This window comes from Puma concolor, chromosome C1 (assembly GCF_028749965.1).
Source record: "Puma concolor isolate L17-30 chromosome C1, mPumCon1.1.hap2, whole genome shotgun sequence".
Taxonomy (NCBI): Eukaryota; Metazoa; Chordata; class Mammalia; order Carnivora; family Felidae; genus Puma; species Puma concolor.
In genome coordinates this window covers 158,147,205-158,173,447 of record NC_141674.1, presented here as the reverse complement: position 1 = coordinate 158,173,447, position 26,243 = coordinate 158,147,205, and the positions used below count along the sequence as shown (strand labels likewise).

General features: G+C 39.3%; 1 protein-coding gene across 2 annotated transcripts in view; it reads left to right on the top strand.

Annotated features, from left to right (window-relative positions):
* Positions 1 to 26,243, top strand: part of STK39 (serine/threonine kinase 39) — a 312,573-nt gene that overhangs the window by 176,851 nt on the left and 109,479 nt on the right. For both annotated transcript variants that reach the window (XM_086718821.1, XM_086718822.1), the window contains exons 13-14: positions 3,866 to 3,928; positions 5,703 to 5,770. In XM_086718821.1, the coding sequence (XP_086574947.1) occupies positions 3,866 to 3,928; positions 5,703 to 5,770 (131 nt within the window). The remainder of the gene's footprint in view (positions 1 to 3,865; positions 3,929 to 5,702; positions 5,771 to 26,243) is intronic.

The window sequence follows — 26,243 nt, the reverse complement described above, 5'->3', positions numbered from 1 at the left end:
GTAACCCTAGATTCACATCAGAAAAGCTGAAAGCTTTAAAAATGCAGATGCCCAGAACTAGCCCTCAAATTATGATTTGGTAGTTGGGGCTGAGGTACAGGCAAGTCTGGTTTTCAGAAAGCTGCTTGTGTGATTGATACATGGCTAGGATCAAAAGCCACTGGCTAGGAAAACCACACCAACTGCTCTGAATCCCAAAGTCCACACTGAAATCCGAGAAGATTGTGTGCTCAAAATTTCTGAAGATTTGCTTCAAATATCTGCCTATCAGAAATGTCAAGAAGAAAAGAGAGAGGGGGAGAAGAGAAAAAACTATGAAAGATGATTCAGAGCCCCCTTGGAGAAGTTGTCCTTATTTAATCAGGTGTAATGAAGGCAGGTGGAAGGTTTGTTGACTCAGGCCCTCTCTAGCCCATAAGAGACATATTGAAGAATTCTGTTACAGAATCGAGGCTAGGTTAGTTGTGAAAATGTTGTTTCCTGTGATATTTTGTTCTGAGTAGAAAAGAAATTTGGTGAGGGTTTAGGTTGAGTTAATTTTATAGCGATTAGTCACAATGTGGAAGCTAAATTTATTGCTTGTGTTTACTCATTGCTGTTACCTGATTGCTAAAACTGCCTTTAGCTTTTCAAATGTATTTCTGATGACATTGTGTTTTCCAAATGCCTGTCAGCTCTGATACGTGTTTGTTTTATATCCATTTGTAGATGGAGGCAAAGATTTGCTTTCTCCCTCCAGATTTATTATACTTAGCCTTGTCATCACAGATGGCTTTAACTTGATACCTTTATGCCACCATTTTCCAAAAGATGTTCTTATTTTAAATGACTGGCTTTCTGACTTTTTTGTGATAAAAGCTAGATTTGTGATCAGAAATCTTTCTGTATTTCTGAAAATAACCTTCTATTTTGTAATAATTTTAGATTGCAAGAAAAAGTGCAAAGATGATACAATGTTCCCATACACTCTTCACCCAGGATCTCCCACTGTTAAATTCTTATGTGACCCTGGTACTTTTGTCACAACTAAGACGCAAAAGTGTTACATTATTATCAACTAACCTCAGACTGTATTCATATTTCACTAGTTTGTGTACTAAAATCCTTTTTTTGTCTCAGGATCCAATCCAGGATAACACACTGCATTTAGCCACAGTATTTTTAAAAATAGAAAATGAGAAGATTAAGCAGAGCTCTATGGAAAATTAGCAGACATTGTCCCTTTCTTTTCCCTATTCTGGGATCTTTGCCTCTCTTTTACCCAGTTTCAGAGGCCTGTTTCCAGGGTGTTGTCCACCATTAATCTGTTCTTTTCCTCTTCCCTTCCTACCAAAACACCCATTCTCTCAAATGCAGTTCTTTTGATTTTTAATGTTTATTTATTTTTTTTGAGAGAGAGCTTGAGCAGGGGAGGGACAGAGGAAGAGAGGGAGAGGGAGAGAATCCCAAGCAGGCTCCATGCTGTCAGTGCAGAGCCTGGCATGGGGCTCAAGATTATGACCTGAGCCGAAATCAAGTCAGATGCTTAACCAACCCAGCCACCCAGGCTTCCCTTGAATGCACTTCTTATAGCAAAAAAAAAAAAAAAAAAAAAAAAAAAAAAAGCCAAAAAAAAAAAAATTCCAGCAAGCAAATTTATATTATACTGTGATGAATAACACCTGCTTAATATGTTGGCTTTCTTGTAAGCTTTTATGATTAAAAATGTATGCCCATTGGGGCGCCTGGGTGGCTCAGTTGGTTGAGCATCCAACTCTTGATTTCAGCTCAGGTCAGGATCCCAGGTTGTGGGATTGAGTGCCATGTCAGGCTCCGCTCTGAGCAGGGAGTCTGCTTAAGATTCTCTGTCTCTCAAGGGACGCCTGGGTGGCTCAGTCAGTTAAGCGGCCGACTTCGGCTCAGGTCATGATCTCGCGGTCCGTGAGTTCGAGCCCCGTGTCGGGCTCTGTGCTGACAGCTCAGAGCCTGGAGCCTGTTTCAGATTCTGTGTCTCCCTCTCTCTCTGACCCTCCCCCGTTCATGCTCTGTCTCTCTCTCTCTGTCTCAAAAGTAAATAAACGTGAAAAATTAAAAAAAAAAAAAAGATTCTCTCTCTCTCCCTCTTTCCCTCTCCTCGGCTAGCACACTCTCTCAAAAAGAAAAAAAGCAAAAAGAAAAAATTTGCCCCAGAGGGCATAAATAAGCTGAACTGATAGAATTAGGTCCATAATGGTGAAATTTGGAGGATTCTAGTTGGTTGTGAAAGAAGGTGTTTTGTACAGGGAACTTCCCTCTCCATCCCTCTTGTGCATCTCTTCATATTTTCCTGAGGAATCACCCAGATTGCTTGTGCACCAGTGAGAGTCAGAGGCTGGTCCCTTCATTAGGTGCAGGATTACGCCTACAGAGTGAGGTTGCACAGGGTGCTTGGGGATCCAGTCCCCAGTGCAGGTAACTAGCTCTCCTTCCTGATCATGGCCCAGGAATAAGGGAGCAGGGCAGGAGATGGGACCTCCCACGGAGGAAGACAAGTTTTCATCTCTAGTAAATGCCATTAAGGTTTTTTCAGTTTACAGTGGTCCCTGGACTAGAGGTGGGATATTCTGTAAGTGCTGATGTGGCTTTTGGTTGTATCTCAAACCTTAAGTGAGACGATGGGATCAATCAGCCTGAAAGATTCTTCACAAAAGATCATTTGGTGTAGGCCCAGGTCCTCTGGCTGGTTAAAGAATACAGGTTGGTTGTTCTTCTTACACTGTCATATTCCCCCAACATTTTATGAAAATTTTCAAAAATACAGCAACATTAGAAGTATTTTACAGGAAACATCTATGTACCTACATTTAGATCCTACCATCACTATACTTGGTTTATCATGTGCACATCTATTCATTCATCAGTGTGTCTTCATTTTCTGATGCATCTCAAAGTAAACTGCAGACATTAGTACACTTCCGCCTATGACTTCATCACTAATATTGTGATGAAGCACAACAATTTTGAGGAAGCACAGAGTAACAATTTCATGTCTTAAACTTTAGAAAACTTGCTGCAAAAAAATTTCTGATGACTTCTGATTGTTTTAGAATTGATAGTAAGCTTAGAAAATAATATGGGTTTTTTTTTGTTTTTTTTGTTGTTTTTTTTTTTTTTTTCATTTTCATTGCTGTTCCTCTTGTAGTTTTATTTTCTGGTCTTTCAAGTTTTGTTCAAGGGCAGAGTTCACAGAAAGTAGGGCTCAGAAATACTTTTGGTATCACATTAGGGTTGGATTTCCAACCTTGAGGAAAAAACATAACCTGTCGTTCTGACTTTTCCTTTGGGGAAATGTGTTTTAAAAGTCCAATTACTTATGTATTTTTCTTAATCCAGTGAGTAAATCATTCATTAGTCAAAGTAATGATTAAAGGTTAAATGATGATTAAAGGTTACTATCCTAATATCCTTTCATTGGGGAACTTTAACGTTGGACTATGTCATATAGATACAAGACCTATAGAAATTGTGTGACAAGAAAAAGATGATCCTAGAGCATCTTTCTGTTACCAAATTTATCAAATTTAAAATATCCAGTAGTCCATGCCTTTTCGCTTTAGCTCAGTGGCTCTGAAAACATCAGGAGGATCACCCAGGGCACTTGTTAAAGATACCCATTCTCTCCCGTCTCCCTGAAATTCTGAATCCTAGGCTAGGTGGACCCAGGAATCTTAATCACGCGTCCTAGGTGATTCCAATACACATCATCAAAGGACAACACTTGGGGAAAGACTGCTTTAAAATTACTTATGTAAAATTGTCTCTGATAAGTGGGACTTAATGTAACCACACTGACCTTAATGTCTCATTTTGGTTTCCTTAAGTGCTGTAACAGTGGCTCTCTTAACAGATGGCGGTGAATGCCAGCAGTATACCCGAGCAAATACGGTCCCTTTCTGTGCAGGATCCTCAGGTATGTTTCTCCACCAGTCCTTTATGTTTGAGGTGATTTGTAGACCTGTTTTTAGAAAAACCAACATTTTAGGAAGATAGACAGTTTCGGGGTAATCCATCAGAACCGGAGGCTTGTAAACTCTCTCTTTTTTTAATAAGTATGGAGAAGAGAGTACTGTTACTATTGACCATGGTTTTCAGGACCCCCAACCTTTAAATGATAGGTTCAAGAGCAAGGATTGATTACCAGACTGCTTCTGAAATTGTTGGTACTGTGTGAAATAAGATAAGGAAAGAAAATGACTCCCCATTCGGTTAGACTTTAGCTATAAAACAGTATAATTAATTGATACTTTTTTTTTGGCTTCTGGTTGGATTTTTATAACCTGTTTTCATAATTCTTTTATCATTGAATTTTATGGGCCAATTTATCTCTACAACTTGCCTTGTAAAAATGGAAGTCCACTGACTGTAAAATGCATTTATACTAAAAGTTACATGACGGAAAACATGCGCCGTGAGTCGTGTTGGGTGCTGAGCAGTGCAGGGGTGGGAACATGGACACAGAAGCAGAGTGCAGACCCCCATTCTGGTTTCACTGTATAATTAGTAAGCAAGCCCTTTTGCTTTCAAAGTCATTATACTATCAAGCATCATCAGCCTTAGGATCACAACTTTGTCCCCCAAATCTGCACATCCCTTGATAAATTCATTTTTATCCTACCTGATGTGTGTTTTATGAAAACAGCTGTATACTGAGGAGAGAATAATGGAATTTCATGGTTGCAGGAAGCCTGTTTTGAAGTCAGACAGCTAGTCCTTGGCCCTTATTTTATAGCCAAAGAAGCATAGGCTTGCAGAAGTTGGCTCACATGAGGTCATATAACTGGTTAGAGGCAGAGACAGGATTCAGTTTAGGTCTTTTTACTCCATATCAGGCAACTCAGTAAAACACCTTGAGATAAACTTCAGGGACTGGTTGAATGATAAAAGGCAAGTGAGGAATAGTAATTTGTCAGGAAGTGAATAGAATAAGGGAAACAGGAAAGGGGATTAGGATAACTGATATTATGTAACACGTAGTTGATGAGTTGTTTTCATATATTTGTTCTTCCAGCAAACTTTTGAGACCGGTATTATCCCCATTTTGTAAGTGGGAAAATAGGTTCAGGGAATGACTTGCTCATGATTGCATGTCTGGTCAGTGGCAGAGGCAAGTCTTGATCCAAAATCTCTATTTTTCTACTCCCAACAAGAAGGTCTGCTCATTTCTAAGGATTTGTAGGAGTCAGGAGGAGCTATGGAGTAGAGGCATTTGTGGTTGATGATTTATATTTATGGAAATCAGTTCTAGGTGAGAAACGCAGGGAAGATAAACAGTGACCTAATCTACTGGATTCCACTTTCCTTTGCATCCTGAGGTTTAAGGTGCCCAACCTTTGTGTTGGGACTAAATCCCAATGGATGTAGTCAGTCAGTGGCTCAGGTTGCAAGATGCTCCTTTAAGATGGCTGACCCTTCTTCCTTGGACTTGCTGCAGCTTATACCAATTGTTCATAGGACCCATGCTACCATTGAGGTTTTCTGTTTGAAAACAGATCTGTTTGGATCTCCAGTTGTGTTGGGAATTAGGCATCATTCCAACCTTCATATAGGGGTATTATTGTGGCCAAATGGGACCTGCCCTCTGTAAAGACCTAGTTTCAAAATTTCCAGAAAGGGTCATGTGAATCAAGGGATATCACGATCGTTTTTCCAAGTTGATAACAGTGTTTGCGGTTTTGTCTTTAAAGGGGCTACCCAATGCTAGCGAAGACTACAGAGAAGCTTCTTGTGCTGTGAACCTCGTTTTAAGATTAAGGTAAATAATATTGTTTATTTTGTATTGCTCTTCCTATAGTATAATATTCTTATCTCCTTCATTAACTTTTCATAATATTAACATAAAATAAAATTGTTAACTTACTTGATTTCTGCAAACAGCTAGTGTATGCTGTATTCCCAGGACTAATGGGTCTTTTTCTAATTGCTTACTAAAGAGAAAGAAAGCACCATATGAGTGTATCTGCAGGCTCAGTGTACCCTTCATTAAGTTGGTTTTTTTTCCCCCCTTGCCTTTTCTTTCTTGGGCTTTTTTTCCTTTAAAAAATTTTTTTTACAATGTAAGATCACAGTAAGAGATTTTTAATGAGTTTCTTTCACACTTCAGCAGTCAGTCTCTGACAGAAATAAACCGTGCTTGTACTACAAGTTGCCTGTTCAGAACATTTTTCAGTGGCAGGTTTGATCAGCTACTGTGGAGAAATGACAGATGTATTTTGAAAGAACCCTCCGTCTTCTAGGAAATGGATACAAATATGGTGTCTGACAGTGTAGACTTTGTATCTAGTGAATGAAAAGTTCTTTCTGCGTCATGGATTTTTAAATATTGAGGTACGTCGTAAGGTGTATATTCTTCGTTAAGAATGTGTCTTAAAACATATTTGCTTCCACTTAATTATAGTAAACAGCTTAATTTACCAAGTCAGTGAGATTACGGTCACATTTTTGAAGGTGTTTTAAAGTAAGTTACACATAGGTTCTCCCTTGACAATTAAACAAATAAAGCACATGGCTGATGGACCATTTTCAGAGCTGTGGCTATAAAAAGCCGATTTGTTTTCAAGGTTAGTTTCCAGCCCTCTGAGTTATCTTAGACTGTCAGGGTAGATAATCATCACCATAATCACCCCGTGCTTGTGCTGGTCATTTACAATCTGTGGTGTGTTTTCACACACTTAACCAGGGGGACTGCACACTAAGGCTTGGTGTGATTTAATTCAGAGATGATTTCTGGTCAAGAAGTGAAGCTATATAACTATATATATATATATATATATAGTTATATATATATAGTTATATATATATATAACTATATAACAAGACTATTTTCCTTCTATTTGAAAGTGTCCTTGATCATGGTTCACAATTAAAATATATTTATTGCTCTCCAAAGAATGAAATAGCCCATTCCTTTTTTATTTGACTTTGGAACCAGGTACTGCTTTCATCTATTTTTCACTTGTTCGTTTATTTTTATTCATTCCACTGATACTTGCGGTACAACCACTGTGCCAGGCTCCTTGTTGATTCCTGAGATACGGTCGTGACTGAGACTGTGGAGGTTACCATCCAGCCCACTTGAGTGTGCGGTGTTGGGGGTGACCTTCAGAGTGCGGTGGTCCAGTCTCCTACTTTACATACGCAGGAACGTTCTCTTTAGTGGTGCACTAGATATTTAGTTAGCTTCTGTGCATACTTTGACTCTTTTTCCATGGACCACTCCTACGATACTAAAATGCTTTGTTATGGTTCAATCTTCTTCCCTGAGATTCAGCTGATCTTCCTATTCTGGGCTTCCTATTCTGGGCTCAAATTCTGGCCCTTAGAGCAGATATCAGGTTCTCTGGATGAAAGTCTCCTGGAGAGTGTTTTAAAATGCATACATATTCCTAAGCCTTACCTCCAGATACAGTTTGCTCTGGGTACTAGAACGATATAGAACAAGGGCATTCCCTTGTTTTTTTGAGAGCCATTTGTGTTTTTACAAGGCTTGTTCCTTTTTCCTAGGCAAAACAGTCCAAGTAACCTTGCGTCTCATAATATGGTTTTATATCCTCCTTACAATTCTGGCCGTTCACCTTTATTAACATTTAGCCTGTATCTGCTTTTGTTACCTTTTTCCTCATGGCTCTGGGTGGTTTTTTCCCCGAGTTTGTGGGTTAGATCCCAATCCTTCATGATCTTAATGAAGAAAGGGTGCTACATTCAAATAAGCTGAGAAACAATGCTTAGTGTCCATCTGTCTATGTACGTATTTCTCCTAAATCAGCCTACATTTTCATTGCTTTTTGAAATAGCTGTGCACTTGGGGCGCCTGGGTGGCGCAGTCGGTTAAGCGTCCGACTTCAGCCAGGTCACGATCTCGCGGTCCGTGAGTTCGAGCCCCGCGTCAGGCTCTGGGCTGATGGCTCGGAGCCTGGAGCCTGTTTCCGATTCTGTGTCTCCCTCTCTCTCTGCCCCTCCCCCGTTCATGCTCTGTCTCTCTCTGTCCCAAAAATAAATAAAAAAAACATTGAAAAAAAAAAAATGAAACAGCTGTGCACTTTGGTGACAGATACAGCATGACCTAACAGCCAAACAAAAGCTCTGATTTTGTGTTTCCCTCTTGGAAGGCTGTCAAGCCTAATTGGAACTGCAACTTGTGTTTTCAAATTCATTTTGTATGTCTTAACATTTGTCACTATTAATCATGAACCTGTTGGCTTTGACCCATTGCTTGCCTCCCCTCCGCCATACATTTCACTCATGATTGTCAGTGTGTCATATTAGTTATAATGTTTGGATACATGTCATTTGCCAATCGGATAAACCTGTTTTTACAGCTTTATCCATGACATTGATTTTACATGTTCAACAGTTCGAATAGAACAGTCTTCTGGCATCTGTTAGAAACCACTCATTTTCTACATGGCTTTCAATAATTGACTAGTATTTTTTGGTATAGGTGCTCAACCAGAAACAAATCGTATTGACTTTACTGCTTTTTAGTGGACATTCAGCTGTCTGCTCAGAGGGATATCATAAAAGGATTCGTTTAAAAATGTTACTGAAATTAAGACCTATCAATGATATTTTTCTGAATCTAATCACCTAGAAATACTTCCAAAAAATAGAAATGGATTGTGTTTTATTATTTTAGAAATGAATTTTAGTATGACTTTTGTTGAATATATGTTCATGCCTAGTGGTATACATTATTTTTCTAAATGTGTTCAAAGTATTTGTTTACACCAGTTTTTTTCATATTTGAGAACTCATGAATCTCTCAAAATATACAGTTGGTCTCCTCTCAGGGCAGTCCCTGTACTTTGAGAAATAACCTTTTAAAGTTAAAAGTTAAATGCTATTAAGTTTCTGTGGTCACCCTGTGCTGCCATAAATGTAAGCAGCGAATATATTCATTCATTCTGTAAGTATTTCTTGAGCACCTGCTCTGCGCATGGCCCTGTTTGAGTTGCTGTGATACAACGGGGGAATGAAACAAAAGACAAATTTCTTGCCCCCTAGGAACTTACATTCTACAGGCAGGGAGGAAGTGTTCAAATACTCATATTACTTACACGATGTCAAGTTCTCTGAAGGGTAATCTCCATCAGGAGTATAGAAAGTATGGGGGTGCTATCCCATAGTAAGGAAGGCATACGAGTTTTCTACTACTGTGTAGCAGGTTACCACAAATTTAGTGACTTAAAACAACACCCATTTGTTATCTCAGTTTTGGTAGGTCAGAAGTCTGGCACAGCTCAGACGGGCTTTCTGGTGTGTCTCACAAGGCGGCAGTTAAGTTGTTCTCAGCTGGAGCTCGAGGTCGTCTTCCAACTAATTTGGGTGTTGGCAGAATTCAGTTCCTGACAGTCATGGACTGAGGTCCTTGGCCTCTGTACAGGCTCCCCATTCCACACACAGTTTACAGTACGACTTTGCCTTTTTCAAAGGCAAAAAGAAACCATCTCTCCTCCCCTTCAAGAGCTCAGTCCCTTTGTGAGAGGTTTTTCACCTGATTAAGCCCGTCCCATCTAAGTTAATGCCCCTTTAGATGAAGTCAGAATCAACTGCTTTGGAGCTACATCTGCAAATCCCTTTACCTTTGCTCTATCACGTAACTTAATCATGGGAATGACAGCCCATCATATTTAAAGGGCTTGGTCATATCCATTGAAGAGGATTATGTAGGGCATGTATACCAGGGGACAGCGATATTGGAAAGTGTCATAGAACTCTGCCTACCACAGAAGGGCTCTCTAAATAAAGTAGTGTTTGAAGATACACCTGACAGATGTAAAGAATCAAGCCATGAGATTGTTTGCAGGAAGAGAGTTCCAGGCAGAGCAAACAGTGATTGCTAAGATTCTGAGCAGGAAGCATGTTATAAGCGATTATAAAAACAGCCAGGGAAACAGTGTGGCCAGAGGGGTAGGGGAGCAGGCCAGATGATGATTCAGGGGCTGAATCATGTAGGGCCACGTAGCCTGTGGTGAAGACTTTGGACTTTACTGTTATTGGGTGGGAAATCATTGGAGATTTGTGAGCATATCTGAGTTATATTTTATTTTATTTTTATTTTGTTTCTAATGTTGGTTTATTTTTGAGAGAGAGTAGAGGAGGGGCAGAGAGAGAGGGAGATAGAGGATCTGAAGCAGGCTCTGCTGTCAGTGGAGAGCCCGATGTCGGATTCAAACTCATGAACTGTGAGATCATGATCTGAGCTGAAGTTGGACACTAAACCAACAGAGCCACGCAGGTGCCCCTGAGTTACATTTTAAAGCAAGCACTGTGATTGAATTATGGAGAATAGACCATACAGACACTATTTTTAGGGTGGAAGTGGAGAGCCCATTGATAGGCCATGTCAACGATGTAAACAGTGATGATGTGAGTGAGGAGTAATGGAGGTGGCAAGTAATTATTGAATTCTGGAGAGAGAGGAGAGAATGCAAAGATTACTCGAAGTTTGGGCATGAAAATATGGATAAATGGAGGGAAAGAGAGTTGGAGTTGCAGGTTTGAGTGGAATCAAGAATTCAGTTCCAGAAGTACTGAGTTTGAGTTGTCTAGTGGACATCTTTATGTGATGTCAACATAAAGATAATGGGCTAGCGATAATAATTAATTTGAGAATATTGGCACATACAGTATTTAAAGCTGTGAAATTGGATGAGATCACCTAGGGAGTGGGTAAAGATAGAGAAGTCATCTGGCATGCCCTCAAGTGGTACTTGGGTAAGGAGCAGTCAGCAGATTGGTAAGGACAGGCTGGTGCAGTGGAGGAGAGAATGGTGGTCCTGTAAACCAAACAGAGGAAACGGCTCAGGAAAGAATGGGTGAAAAACTACATCAGTTGCTATTATTAGATCAAGTACAATGGGAACTAAGAATTTGCATATCTGGCAAAATGGAGCACATTCTTGACCTTGGCAAGTGTTGTTTCAGTGGAATGTTGGGGATTAAAGCCTGACTTAACTGGATTGGGGACAGAGTGCCAAGAGAGAACACCAGATAGCAAGAATAGGTTCCATGTTAATACAGACAGCTCTTAACAGAAACTTACTATACAGGGGAGCAGAGAAATGGGGTATCCCAGTGAAAATATGGAGTGAACAGAGTTTTTTTCTTTCTTTATTTTTTTTTACCGTTTATTTATTTTTGAGACAGACAGAGACAGAATGACAACAGAGGAGGGACAGAGAGAGAGGAAGACACAGAATCTGAAGCAGGCTCCAGGCTCTGAGCTGTCAGCACAGAGCCCGACGTGGGGCTCTAACTCACGGACTGTGAGATCATGACCTGAGCCAAAGTCAGACGCTTAACCGACTGAGCCACCTGGGTTCCCCCGGGAGTTGTTTTTAAAAAAGCATTATTTATAAGTTAATGGGAATGATCCAGTTGAGAAGGAAACATGAAATAAGATAGAGGACATTGTAAGACTGGTGTCCTCAGATGGGTGGGAAGGGATGATACCTAAACATCCACATAGACATCAGCCTTAGTTAGAAGTATGGAGAGGTCACTTGTTGGACAGCACATCCACCACAGCAGAAGGGTGAGCAAACGTGCAAGGAGTTTGGTGGGGTTGGGTACAGGAAGGTGGAAGTCTTCTGTTGTTTATATTGTCTCATTAAAATGAGTGTGATCAGTTGAGAGTGAGGAAGGAAAAAATATTTGGGGTTTGAGAGATGAAGGAAATCGTGTAGGAGAGCTGGAGAGTAAATTTACCAGGGAAATGTGGTAAGATGAGCAGGCTGCACCAGCAATCACTTGAAGTTAGTGATTGTGACTTTCAAGTGGAGCTGGTAGCTTGATCCCTGAGATGAACTTAATCTTGATGTCCCAGAATATAAATCTGTGTGCATGTGTGTGTGGTTACGATTGACATTTAACAACAACATTTAAAAACATTCGTCGTGGGGCGCCTGGGTGGCACAGTTGGTTAAGCGTCTGACTTTGGCTTAGGTCATGATCTCACAGTCCATGAGTTAGAGCCCCACGTCGGGCTCTGTGCTGACAGCTCAGAGCCTGGAGCCTGTTTCAGATTCTGTGTCTCCCTCTCTCTCTGCCCCTCCCCTATTCATGCTCTGTCTCTCTCTGTCTCAAAAATAAATAAACGTTAAAAAAATTTTTTTTTAAATAAAAAAATAAAAATAAAATAAAAACATTCATCGAGGAGTCTGTTCGAGACTCACTGTTAAATCATAAATAAATGTGGGTCATGGAGTCACCCTCAGTGATCTCCTATACACAAGGTGGAAGTCACCTGCCCTCTCTAGTGCCACCAGCCAACACTCCCTCGTAGGTCCAGCTGCCTCCTCTTAGAAACCTCCAAAGTTACGTGCTTCTCAAGAATCAAAGCCCTGCCACCTAGTGTTGGTCCCTGCCGCACAATTTCTTCATTCCCCGTTCCCCATTTGAAATCTACTCGAGATCACTTGTCCCCTCTCTGGGCCCAGATAAACTACCTCCTAACCCAGCCCATGTGAGAGGAAGCTGGAAAGATTGTTCTGGCCAGTGTTTATTCGATTAGAAAACCCATGTCTTCTTCTGTACCTTTCTCATTCCTTTCTTCGAGATTCTGATATATGTGTGGACATATATGTAAATAAACACATATACATGAAAATATGCCCTCACTGTCTTTGCAAATTGCTGGTCTAGACCACGTACAGCTGTTGGGTACTGGGAAGTAGTGTGTTTGTCTCTTCCTATTCCCTGTGGCCATCTGGGCAAAGCATTTATGTTTAATGTGCTCCACGGACTAGTGGGTAGAGACTTGAGTTCAAGCCAGCCTTTCATCAGTCCTTAACTAATGCCGTATGGGTAACTGCCCTCTTACCTCTTGGAAAAGGTCATTCTGACTTTCTTTGTGACATAGCATTTTATAGGCTTACCTGCTAGGAATGTGGCTTCCTTCTCCCTCCCCCGACCCCCAGCCCCAAGATGCCAGGTAAGTCTCCCCTTTATTCTGTAAGTAGGAAACTGGGAAATGGTTTACTTTGCAAAATGTCACTTTTTATAACAAAAGACGAATACATGGTAGCTACAAGTAATATATTTGTTTCTCCATTACTCATATCTGGTGATCATAAGCAAAAGGCTGAAGCGGCAAAGACTAATTTCTTTCTTGAAAAAGTATGCTATTGCTTTTACCTTGTTCTTAAAACTGACCTGTTATTTATTAGTGTAGAGAAAAGGGATTATACCTTAGGTCTCTGTGTTAAATTCTGGAGATAGTTAAAAATGTAGATTTTTTTTCTTTTTTCTTCTGTATACTTTTATGCAAATGTTTTCTTGCCAGTTGTATACATGTATATATTAAACATATTTGTATATATGTAAATATACATATATATGTATAATGTCATCTGTGTTATCAAAAAACTTGAGTATCAAGGTACAGTATAAGGAAATCTTAAACACATCTCGGAGAAAAATGTTAAGTGGGCCATCTCCTAATTTATATACTGTCAATAGATGGTACTATAATTTATGATTTGAGTTGAACAGTGTACAAATATTTTGCCATTGGTATATTTTTCATAAAATAGAATAGTCATGTATTTGACATAAACATGTGTTTTTGAGAACCAGGCTCAGTGATTTGGAAAAATGATAAACTTATCAGTTAAATTGTTAATTCCTTTGTGTCAGACACTGTTCATACTTTGACAGCTCAGCCCTATGGATTACAGTTAACTAGCTTTGTTGAAGGCGACTGTGACAGTTGTCATACGTAGATGCTCTGGTATGGTATATCCCATCAATTTACCCATAATGAATTTACCTCATTACTAGATTACTATCATTAGACCTTGATAGGCTAGTTAAAGACCCCAGACCAACAAAACTGCTTTCCTGCTTGTAGGGAAAGATGATCTCTAGAGTAGGGTATTTATTGTAACAAAAATCCTTAGCATGACAATATTGCCTAACTTGACCTAGTTTTTTAATTTCCCTTGTTAAAAGGTGAACTTAGCTATTGGTATAGGCTTAGTAAATCATAATTTCATAAAGAAAGATGAAGCTGATAAAAACAATGTTGATCACTGTTTTAACACCAGTATGTCTGAATTAATTGGGTTAATTGCATAATTTTTACTAGGCAAGTGGTTGGGAAGCTTGATTAATTTTTCCCAAAAGGTTAAATAGTGTAGGTATAGTGTTCAATTGTGGCAATGCTTTCAGGTCCCTTTTCCCCCCTCAACAAACTGCTTATTAATGGCTTTCTTTGTGCAAGGCTTTGTTGAAAATCCAAAGATGAATAAGACAGGGTTTCTGCACTCAAAGAGCTTACCATGTAGGCGGAGAGATCAGACTCTGCTCAAATGACTCTAACACAAGGTAGAAAATGATAAAGGCAGTAAGAAGATAGATGAAAAGAAGAGCTATGGGTAAAGGAAGGTGAGAGCCCTTTTGTTGAATGTTATCTTTGGGTTACTTGTTCCCATGGTAACCAGTGTTTATTATTATTTTTTTTAACATCCAAATTTTGAGAAGAGTAATGGTTAGATCGAATCCAGGGGCAATGTCAGACTGTGGTCTTCGGTAAAGGCATTATCAGACTTAAATTATTTCTGACAAGACCGCATTTGTTGTTTAACAGAGTGGTATTTATTATTATGTTGGGCACCAAGTTATTACAAATATGGTTCTTTAATATTAAAAATATTTGGCATTTTACTTAATGTTTTTGAATATTCTCTTTTGGTAAATTCCTTTCCTATGAGAATTAAGTCATTGCTGCACAGCTTGACTTTATTGTCAGTGCGATCCTTCAAAAAGATGAAGATCCTACTATGTACCAGGCACTGAGATGAGCACTCTGTATTGCCTGTCTTGTTGATCATCATAAAACCTCCACAACATCAGTCCTGCTGTTACTGACATTTCCCAGATGAGGAAAGGAAGGTTTAAAGTCATGGAGGTAATTTGTCCAACACTACACAGCTCAGAAGCAGCAGACCCGGTCTGGAACCTAGGACTGTTTAACACACTGGTCTTTGCTCTTCTCCGCTTGACCCTATGGCCATGAAGATCCCAGTGGACCCCAGAGAGCAGCCACGTTTGCTGGTGTTGAGACAAAGACACCAGAGTATGTGGTAAAACCTGGTGCAGGCTGTGTGTTGTGGTTTGCCATAATCTCTGAACCTCTGCCGCTATGCAATTGCATGAACGTCTTCTGGGGCAAGTTGGCACCCAGCCATTGTTCAGCAAGACCCTCCCCCAGAGAGTCAGTGCAGGTTCAAACCACAGGGGTCTCTTAGGTGTAGGGTTTTAAAACATAACCCCATCTGAGATAAAACTCTGGACGGAGGTGCTTCCTGACAAGGTGGATAGCTTGGACACAGACATGGGGAGTGGATGGAGGCCTAAGCCAAAGGAGGGGTGCTTGATCATGGGTGCTTGATCATGGGCAAAAGAGCATGATACAAGACTTAAAGAAATGAGTGACTTATTAAAAAAGAATAACATCCAAATCATAGGAGTCCCAGAAGGTGAAGAGAGACAAAAAGGGGCAGAAGGTATATGTGAGCAAATTATAGCAGAAAACCTACCTAATCTGGGGAAGGACACAGACATCAAAATCCAAGAAGCACAGAGAATTCCCTTTAGGTGGAACAAAAACCTGTCCATCACCAAGGCATATCATAGTCAAATACACAAAATACACAGACAAGGAAAGAATTATGAAAGCAGCAAGGGAAAAAAGCCCTTAACCTATAAGGGAGGACAGATCAGGTTTGTATCAGACCTATCCACAGAAACTTGGCAGGCCAGAAAGGAGTGGCAGGATATATTCAATGTGATGAATCAGAAAAATAGGCAGTCAACGATTCTTTATCCAGCAAGGCTGTCATTCAGAATAGGAGAGATAATGAGATTCCAAGACAAACAAAAGCTAAAGGAGTTCATGACCACTACACCAGCCCTGCAAGAGATTTTAAAGGGGACTCTTTGAGTGGAGAAGAGACAAACAGAAAAAAGACCAAAAGCAACAAAGACTAGAAAGGACCAGAGAACATCACCAGAAACACCAACTCTACAGGCAACACAATGGCACTAAATTCATATCTTTCAGTACTCACTCTAAATGTCAATGGACTAAATGCTCCAATCAAAGGACATAGGGTATCAGAATGGATAAGAAAACAAAACACATCTAGATGCTGCTTACAAGAGACCCATTTTAGACCTAAAGACACCTGCAAATTGAAAGTAAGGGGATGGAGAACCATCTGTCATGCTAATGGTTGTCAAAAGAAAGCTGGCGTAGCCATATTACATCAGACAGACTAGATTTTAAAATAAAGACTGTAACAAGAGATGGAAGAAGGGCATTGTATCATAAGTAAGGGGTCTATCCACCAAGAAGATCTAACCATTATAAATATTTATGCCCCCAATATGGAAACACCCAAATGTATAAATCAGTTAATCACAAACATAAACTCATTGATAATAATACTATAATTGTAGGGGGCTTCAACACCATGCTTACAGCAATGACCGATCATCTAAGCAGAACATCAATGAATGACACACTGGACTGGATGAACTTAACAGATATATTCATAACATTACATCCTAAAGCAGCAGAACACACACTCGTCTCGAGTACACATGGAACATTCTCCAGAATAGATCACATACCGGGTCACAAATCAGCCCTCAATAAATACAAAGAGATCGAGATCGTACCTTGCATATTTTCAGACCACAGTGCCATGAAACTTGGTATCAACCATAAGAAAAAATTTGGAAAGACGATTACCTGGAGATTAAAGAACACATGCTACTAAAGAATGAATGGGTTAACCAAGAAATTAAAGAGGAAATTAAAAAGTACACGGAGGCAATGAAAATGAAAGCACGACAGCCCAAAACATCTGGGATGCAGCAAAGGTGGTCATAAGAGGGAAGTATATAGCAGTCCAGGCCTTCCTAAAGAAGGAAGAAAGGTCTCAAATACACAACCTAACCTTACAACTAAAAGAGCTGGAAAAAGAACAGCAAATAAATAAAGATTAGAGCAGAAATCAATGATAATGAAATAAAATAGTAGAACAGATCAATGAAACCAGGAACTGGTTCTTTAAAAGAATTAGCAAAATTGATAAACCCCTAGCCAGATTGATCAAAAAGAAAAAGGAAAGGACCCAAATAAATAAAATCATGAGTGAAAGAGCGATCACAACCAACACCACAGCAATACAAACAGTAATAAGAGACTATTATTAGCAGTAGTCTCTTGTTACTGTTTATTATATACACTTATTATATGCCAACAAATTGGGCAATCTAGAAGAAATGAACAAATTCCTAGAAACATAACCTACCAAAACTGAAACAGGAAGAAATAGAAAATTTGAACAGACACATAACCAGTAAGGAAATTGAATCAGTAATCAAAAATTCCCCAACAAACAAGACTCCAGGGCCAGATGGCTTTCCAGGGGAATTCTATCAAATTTTAGAGAAGAGTTAACACCTATTCTTTTAAAGCTGTTCCAAAAAATAGAAATGGAAGGAAAACTTCTATACTCATTCTATGAGGCCAACATTGTCTTGATTCCAAAACCAGACAAAGACAGTAAAAGGGAGAACTACAGACCAATTTCCCTGATGAACATAGATGCAAAATTTCTCAACAAGATACTAGCAAACCAGATTCAGCAATACATTAAAAGAATTATTCACCACGATCAAGTGGATGTATTCCTGGGATACAGGGCTGGTTCAATATCTACAAATCAATCAATGTGATACATCACATTAATAAAAGGATAAGAACTACATGATCCTCTCAAAAGATGCTGAAAAAGCGTTTGACAAAATACAGCATCCTTTCTTGATAAAAACTCTCAAGAAAGTAGGGATAGAAGGATCATCCCCCAAGATCATAATGGCCATATACGACAGACCCACTGCTAATATCATCCTCAATGGGGAAAAACAAAGAGCTTTCCCTCTAAGGTCAGGAACATGACAAGGATGTCCACTGTCACCTCTGTTATTCAACATAGTGTTGGAAGTCCTAGCCTCAGCAATCAGACAACACAAAGGCATCCAAATCAGCAAGGAGAAAGTCAAACTTTCACTCTTTGCAGATGACATGGTACTCTATGTGGAAAACCCAAAAGATTCCACCAAAAAACTGCCAGAACTGATACATGAATTCAGCTAAGTTGCAAAATATAAAATTGATGTACAGAAATGAGTTGCATTTCTATATACTAATGATGAAATAGCAGAAAGAGAAGGAATCAATCCCATTTACAATTGCACAAAAACCCATAAAGTACCTAGGAATAAACCTAACAAAAGAGGTGAAATGTATACACTGAAAACTATAGAAAGCTTATGAAAGAAATTGAAGACACAAAAAAATGCAAAAACATTCCCTGCTCACGGATTGGAAGAACAAACATTGTTAAAGTATCAATACTACCCAAAGCAATCTACATATTCGTTGTAATCCCTGTCAAAATAACACCAGCATTCTAAACAGAACTATAACAAACGTTCCTAGAATTTGTATGCAACCAGAAAAGACCCCGAATAGCCAAAGCAATCCTGAAAAAGAAAACCAAAGCTGGAGGCATCCTTCAAGCTGTAATCATCAAGATAGTATGATACTAGCACAAAAACAGGCACATAGATCAATGGAACAGAATAGAGAATCCAGAAGTAGACCCAGAAATGTATGGCTAACTAATCTTTGACAAAACAGGAAAGAATATCCATTGGAAAAAAGACTGTCTCGTCAGCAAATGGTGTTAGGAGAACTGGACAGCGACATGCAGAAGAATGAACCTGGATCACTTTCTTACACCATACACAAAAATAAACTCAAAATGGATGAAAGACCTAAATGTAAGACAGGAAGCCATCAAAATCCTAGAGAAGAAAACAAGCAATAACCTCTTTGACCTTGGCCACAGCAACTTCTTATTTGACATATCTCCAGAGGCAAGGGAAACAAAAGCAAAAATGAACTATTGGGACCTCATCAAGACAAAAAACTTCGGTACAGCAAAGGAAACAATCAGTAAAGTAAACGGCAACCAACCAAATGGGAGAAGATATTTGCAAATGACATATCAGGTAAAGAGTTAATATCCACAGTCTATAAACAACTTATCAAATTCAACACCCAAAAAACAATCCAGTGAGGAAATGAGCAAAAGACATGATTAGATACTTTTCCAAAGAAAACATACAGATGGCTATCAGACACATGAAAAGATGTTCAACCTTACACCTGTCAGAATGTCTAAAATTAACGACATGGGCAACAACAGATGTTGGCAAGGGCGCAGAGAAAGGGGAACCTTTTTGCAGTGCTGGTGGGAATGCAAACTGGTACAGCCACTCTGGAAAACGGTTTGGAGGTTCCTCAAAAAATTAAAAATAGAACTACTCTATGACCCAGCAATTGCACTACTAGGTTTTATCCAAAGAATACAAGAGTGCTGTTTTGAAGGGGCACATGCACCCTGATGTTTATAGCAGCACTATCAACAATAGCCACATTATGAAAAGAGCCCAAATGTCTTTCAACTGATGAATGGATAAGGAAGATGTGGGGTGTGTGTGTGTGTATAAAACATATATATATATGTGTGTGTGTGTGTGTGTGTGTGTGTGTGTGTGTGTGTGTATATGTATATATGTGTGTGTGTGTATATACACATATATACACACATACAGTGGAATACTCCTCAGTGGTGATAAAGAATGAAATCTTGCAATTTGCAACAACATGCATGGAACTAGAGTATTATACTAAGCAAAAAAAAGTCAAAGACAAATATCATATGATTTCACTCATGTGGAATTTAAAATACAAAACAGATGAATATAAGGGAAGGGAAGCAAAAACAATATAAAAACAGAGAGGAAGACAAACCATAAGAGACTTTCAAATACAGAGAACAAACTGAGGGTTGCTGGCAGGGTGTTGGGTGGGGGAATGGGCTAAATGTGTGAGGGGCATTAAGCAACTTGGATTTAAATTAAAAAAAAAATCATGGTGATATAAAGTCACCTTTTTTTTTTTGGACAGTGAATCAAGATGTTTGTGAGTGCAAAGACTTTCAGGAATAGGGAATGTAAAGAATTCTTTGTTTTCAAGTGGTAAATGGTTTTCTTAGAAATATAGAAAATCAAAAGAAAATAAAGAACAAGAAAACCGTTCACAATCTTACTGCCGAGGGATACATCATTATTAACTTCTTAATGAATATTCTAGTCTTTTTTCCTGCACTTATACTAATGTAGACTTAAAATATCCCTGCAATAACATTTTTCTAAGATTTAGTTTCACATAACAGTGTTTTATAATGTGCTTTATTTGGCAATGTCTTTGTTATCTTTTCATATCAATGAATATAAAATTACCTAATCCTTTTAAGTGGCTGCCTTATATTTTGACTAAATGTGCCAAAACATTACTTAAAATGTATTATTTGACATTTGCAGAGTTCCCAGTTTTTTGGTATGACAGCACGTAAAAACAAAAATGATGTTTGAAAACTGCCCAATAGAAAAAAAGCAATCTCTTTCAGCATTGCTTTTTGACCTTGGTGGTATGCTCTCAGACTTTGAGAAACCTGGAGATATCTGAGTAAGCCTGGTGTCAAAGCACATGAGGATTAGAGGGGTTGGTTGTGGGTCTTGGCTCACTGGAGGATGTCACTATCTATGTAGCTGCTGATGCTGCTTTCCCATTCTGTTAGGGTTGAGTTCTTAGAGCAGGGTTTTTTAACTAAGGCATCGCACTAGGAAGCCACACAAATGAATGATTCCTGAGTATAACATGCTCACCAACATTAGATCACAAACACGGGTTTCCATTTTACAGCCACTCTTTTAAGTTTTTCTTTTGGTGTATATTCTTTTTTTTTTTTTTTTAATTTTTTTTTCAACGTTTATTTATTTTTGGGACAGAGAGAGACAGAGCATGAACGGGGGAGGGGCAGAGAGAGAGGGAGACACAGAATCGGAAACAGGCTCCAGGCTCTGAGCCATCAGCCCAGAGCCTGATGCGGGGCTCGAACTCACGGACCGCAAGATCGTGACCTGGCTGAAGTCGGAGGCTCAACCGACTGCGCCACCCAGGCGCCCCTTTTGGTGTATATTCTTTAAGAAATTCTCTCTTGACTGTTGGCTGTGATCACCTGGGGTTAGAGGAAGTGACATGTGTGGGACATAACCATTGGAGGAGATGAGAGATTGCTGTTATGCTTTTAGGGCCTTACACAATGTCCAGCATGTGATATACTCTTAACGTGTGTTACACAAATGCTGACTGAATGATACTTAAGTCACATCTCACAAACTTTTAATATCAAGATGCCTCATGAGATGATTTTTTTTGCAGCTCCTTATTTTTGACATTATAGTAGAAATGTGTACAAAAAATGCTTCTTTATTAGGTTTCCTCTATAATAATTCCCAAGCAAGGTAATACTTTAGTATAATCTCTGTATTTCATTTTTAAAAAATATGTGTGGACTCCATGCTGTAAGCACTGTGAGACAGTTTCTGTAGCAGAGATATACAGGAAGTCCTACTAAGCGAGAATCCTTACAGGATCATTTGCTGCCCTTCCTATATACTCAGTTTGGATTACTTCCAGGGTTGTGGCCAGTATCCATTGGCTGTACCTGACTCTGGGTCTCAGGACCAAGTCTTAATGTGTGAGGTTTTTTTTTTTTTAATTTTTTTTTTATGTTTGTTTTTATTTTATTTTATTTTTTTTAATTTTTTTTTCAACGTTTATTTATTTTTGGGACAGAGAGAGACACAGCATGAACGGGGGAGGGGCAGAGAGAGAGGGAGACACAGAATCGGAAACAGGCTCCAGGCTCTGAGCCATCAGCCCAGAGCCCGACGCGGGGCTCGAACTCACAGAGCGCGAGATCGTGACCTGGCTGAAGTCGGACGCTTAACCGACTGCGCCACCCAGGCGCCCCTGTTGGTTTTTATTTTTGAGAGAAAGCACAAGCAGGGTAGGGACAGAGAGAGAGAGAGGGAGACACAGAATCTTAAGCAGGCTCCAGCTCCAACCCGTCAGCACACAGCCTGACGCGGGGCTCGAACCCATGGACCATGAGATCATGACCTGAGCCGAAGTTGGATGCTTAACTGACTGTGCCACCCAGGCACCCCTCAATGTGTGAGTTTTTTTTTTAATTTTTTTTAAACATGTATTTATTTTTGAGAGACAGAGAGACCGAGCATGAGTGGGGAATGGGTAGAGAGAGAGACACCACACACACAGAATACGAAGCAGACTTCAGGCTCTGAGCTGTCAGCACAGAGCCCGACGCAGGGCTTGAACTCATGGACCAAATAGTGAGGTCATGACCCGAACTGAAGTTGGATGCTTAACCGACTGAGCCACCCCGGTACCCTGTGTGAGTGTTGAAGTGTCAGTGTTATATGCTACTTCTTCCAGACCCCTCTCTGGGAGAAATTTCCCTAGTTAAAGAGAGTCGCCCTGGCTCCTGTAGACAGCTTAAAGGTAGAAGCTGCATGCCTCTGTGGAGCTTACCCATCACTGTAGCTCTGGTGTAGAATGTTTTTAGGGGAGCTCTCCTCAGCTTCAGAGAAGTGCAGTGAATTGCACCATATCCCTTGTCCCATCACTGTCAGTACCAGGAGTAGAACCCCAATGTCAGCCCGCCAAGGGGGAGCCTCCTTTCTCTCTTCTCTCTCCTCTCTTCTCATAAGTTCCTCAGTGCTCTGGCCAGCAGTCCGTTCTCCTTGCTGGGCCAATTGCTTGGGTACATTTCAGAGACTTTCACATCTTCCCTGAACTTTTGCTTCTTTCTTGTGAGCTTTTTAATGTCATTGAACAGAGAGGCAAGGAGAGAAAATGTCTCAAATGTAGCAGGTACCTTAAAAAGCTTTGGTGGCATTTAAGTCAATGTTAATTACTTGATACCCTGGCTGAAATTTTAACAAACGCCCTCGTATTTTAAGTTATCTTTTCTGTCACTATGCAGAGGCTGTCTCCCTCATCCTTTTTTATATTCCGCCCTTCCTAGCTGCTGATGAGGTAACCTGCTGCTCTTAGCATTCTAAAAATTCTCCTCTCCCGTGTTCTCAGGGAAGGTTGTCTCTTAGGACTTGTCCTCTTGATCAGAGCTGAATAATTCTGAGGACTGTTTGCGAAGTTATTTCAATTCTCAGTTACCATATCCCTGGAGATAATGAGTGGTAAGATTTCTTCCTGGAAATGTTGAATCTTAGAAAGGTAACAAGCGTATTTTAAGTTTGGGAGCTTTCTTCGTATTAACTTTTCTTTCCCCACTGAAACCAGACTCCCTAGAATATACTTGAAGTTTTATTTTGCAATTCTCAGGGTGCTAGAAAACTTTGTTCTCCTTGGTGAGGTTCATACAGTTGTAACTGGTGGTGTAGTGGGAAATCTGTGCTGCCCAGTGAAGTTCACTGGTTGGTCTTTGTATTAGTTCTCTATTGCTGCTATAACAAATTGCCACAAATCTAGTGGCTTAAAACAGTACTAATTTATTATTTTCTCGTTCCATAAGTGGGCAGTCTAACACGGGTCTCAGTGGCCTAAAATCAAGCTGTTTGAGAGGGCCGTGTGCCTTTCTGGAGGCTCTAGAGAAGAGTCTGTTTTATTGACTTTTTTTTTTTTTTTAAGAATTTATTTTTTTAGAGCAGTTTTAGTTTCACATCAATATTAGGAGGAAGCTAGAGAAGTTTCCTTTACTCCTGACCCCACATACACATAGCTTCCTCCACTATCAACATCCCCCAACACAGCGGTACATTTGTGACAGTCTGTGAACCTACACTGTCACGTCATTATCACCCAAAGCCCTTGGTTGACATTACTGGTTCACTTTTGGTGTGGTACATTCTGTGGGGTTGAACACATTTATAATGACCTGTATCTACCATGGTGGGATCATACAGAGTATTTTCATTGCCCTAAATTCCTCTGGGCTCTGCCTTTCTGCCCTCCTCTACCTCTGGCGACCACAGATATTTTTACTGTCTCCATAGTTTTGCTTTGCCCAGAATGTCATATATTTGGAACCATACAGTACATATAGTCTTTTCAGATTGGATTCTTTTTAGCTATGAATAATACACATTGTACGATCCACAGTTTATCCATTCATGTACTGAAGGACATCTTGGTTTCCAAGTTTTGGCAATTATGACTAATGCTGGTATAAGCTTTCCAACATGGCTGTACCATTTGCATTGCCATCAGCAATGAATGCGAGTTCCTGTTGCCTCACATCCTTACCAGCATTTTGGCCATTCTAATACGTATATAGTGATATCTTGTTTTAATTTTCATTACTGATGGCGTTTGTTGTGGGACATCTTTTCATATGCTATTTGCTATCAGTGTTATCTTCTTTGGTGAGGATTCTGTTAAAGTCTTTGGTCCATTTTTCTTTTCCTTTGTCTTCTTATTTTTGAGTTTCCTAAATTCTTTGTATATTTTGGACAATAGTCCTTTATCAGATATATCTTTTGCAAATGTTTCATTCTCTTGACATTGTGTTTCACAGAGCAGAAGTTTTTGAGTTTAATGAAGTCTAGTTTATCAGTTATTTCTTTTATGAACTATGCTTTTGCTATTGTATCTAAAAAGGCATCTTTTTACCCAAGATCATCTACATTTTCTGCTAGGAGTTATAGTTTTGCATTTTGCATTTAGGTCTGTGATTCATTTTGAGTTAATTTTTGGGAAGGATGTAAGGTCTATGTTTAGATTCATTTCTTAGCATATGGATGTCCAGTTGTCCCAGCACCATTTATTGAAAAGATCTTTGCTCCATTCTGTTGTCTTTGCTCCTTTGTCAAAAATCAAATGACCATATTTATAGAGTATATTTTTGGGCTCTCTGTTCTTTCCATTAATCTGTTTTTCTGTTCTTGCATGACTACCACAATGTCTTGATTATTGTAGCTTTATAGTAACTCTTGAAGTTGGGTAGTGTCAGTCCCTCAACTTTGTTTTTCAGTTTTGGCTATTCTGAGTCTTTTGCCTCCATGTAAATTTTAGGATCAGTTTGCAGATATCTACAAAATAACTCGCTAAGGTTTTGATTGGTATTATAGAGCAAGTTGGGAAGAACTGACATCTTGAAAATATGGAGTCTTCATGAACATTGGATATCTTTCATTTATTTAGGTTTTGTTGAGTTCTTTCTTCAGAATTTTGTAGTTTTCCTCCTGTGGATCTTGTATATATTTTGTTAGATTTATACCTGAGTATTCTATTTTTAAGGGGGTGCTAATGTAAGTAGTATTGTGTTTTTAATATCAAGGTCTATCTCATTGCTGGTATATGGAAAAGCAGTTGACTTTTGTGTACAAACTTTGTATTCTATAACTTTTCAAAAATTACTTATTGTCTATTCTTTTGAATTTTCTACATTATATAATCATGTCATCTGTGAAGAAAATATTATTTAAGAAAAAGGTTTTTTTAACATAAATTCCCACTGAAAAAAATTTTTATTTTTGGGAGAGAGAGAGATGGAGCATGTGAGCAGGGGAGGGGCAGAGAGAGAGGGGAACAGAGAATCTGAAGCCAGCTCTGCACTGACAGTAGAGAGGCCGATGCCGGGCTCGAGCTCACAGACCATGAGATCATGACCTAAGCTGGATTCAGACGCTTAACTGACTGAGCCACATAGGTGCCCCAGAAAAAGTTTTATTCTTTTCCAATATCTATACCTTTTATTTCCTTTTTCTATTGCATTAGCCAGCACTTCCAGTAGGATGTTGAAAAGAAGTAGGGACATCCTTGCCTTGTATCTGATCTTAGTGAGAAAGCTTTGTGTTGCTCACCATTAAGTATGATTTAGCTTTAGGTTTTTCATAGATATTCTTTATCAAGTTCAGGAAGTCCCCCCTCTAATCCTAGTGTACTGAGAGTTTTTATCATGAATGGGTGTTGGATTTTCTCAAATGATTTTTCTGCATCTATTGATATGATCATGTGATTTTTTTTTTTTTTTTTAGCTTCTTGACTTGATGGATTATATTAATTGAACTTTCAATGTTGGAGCAACCTTGCATACCTAGGATAAATCCCATTTGGTCATGGTATATTATTATCTTTGTACTTTGTTGGATTTACTTTGCTAATATTTTGTTGAGGATTTTTGCTTCTTTGTGAATCAGAGATATTGGTCTGTAGTTTTTTTTGTAATGTCTATGGTTTGGGTGTTAGGATA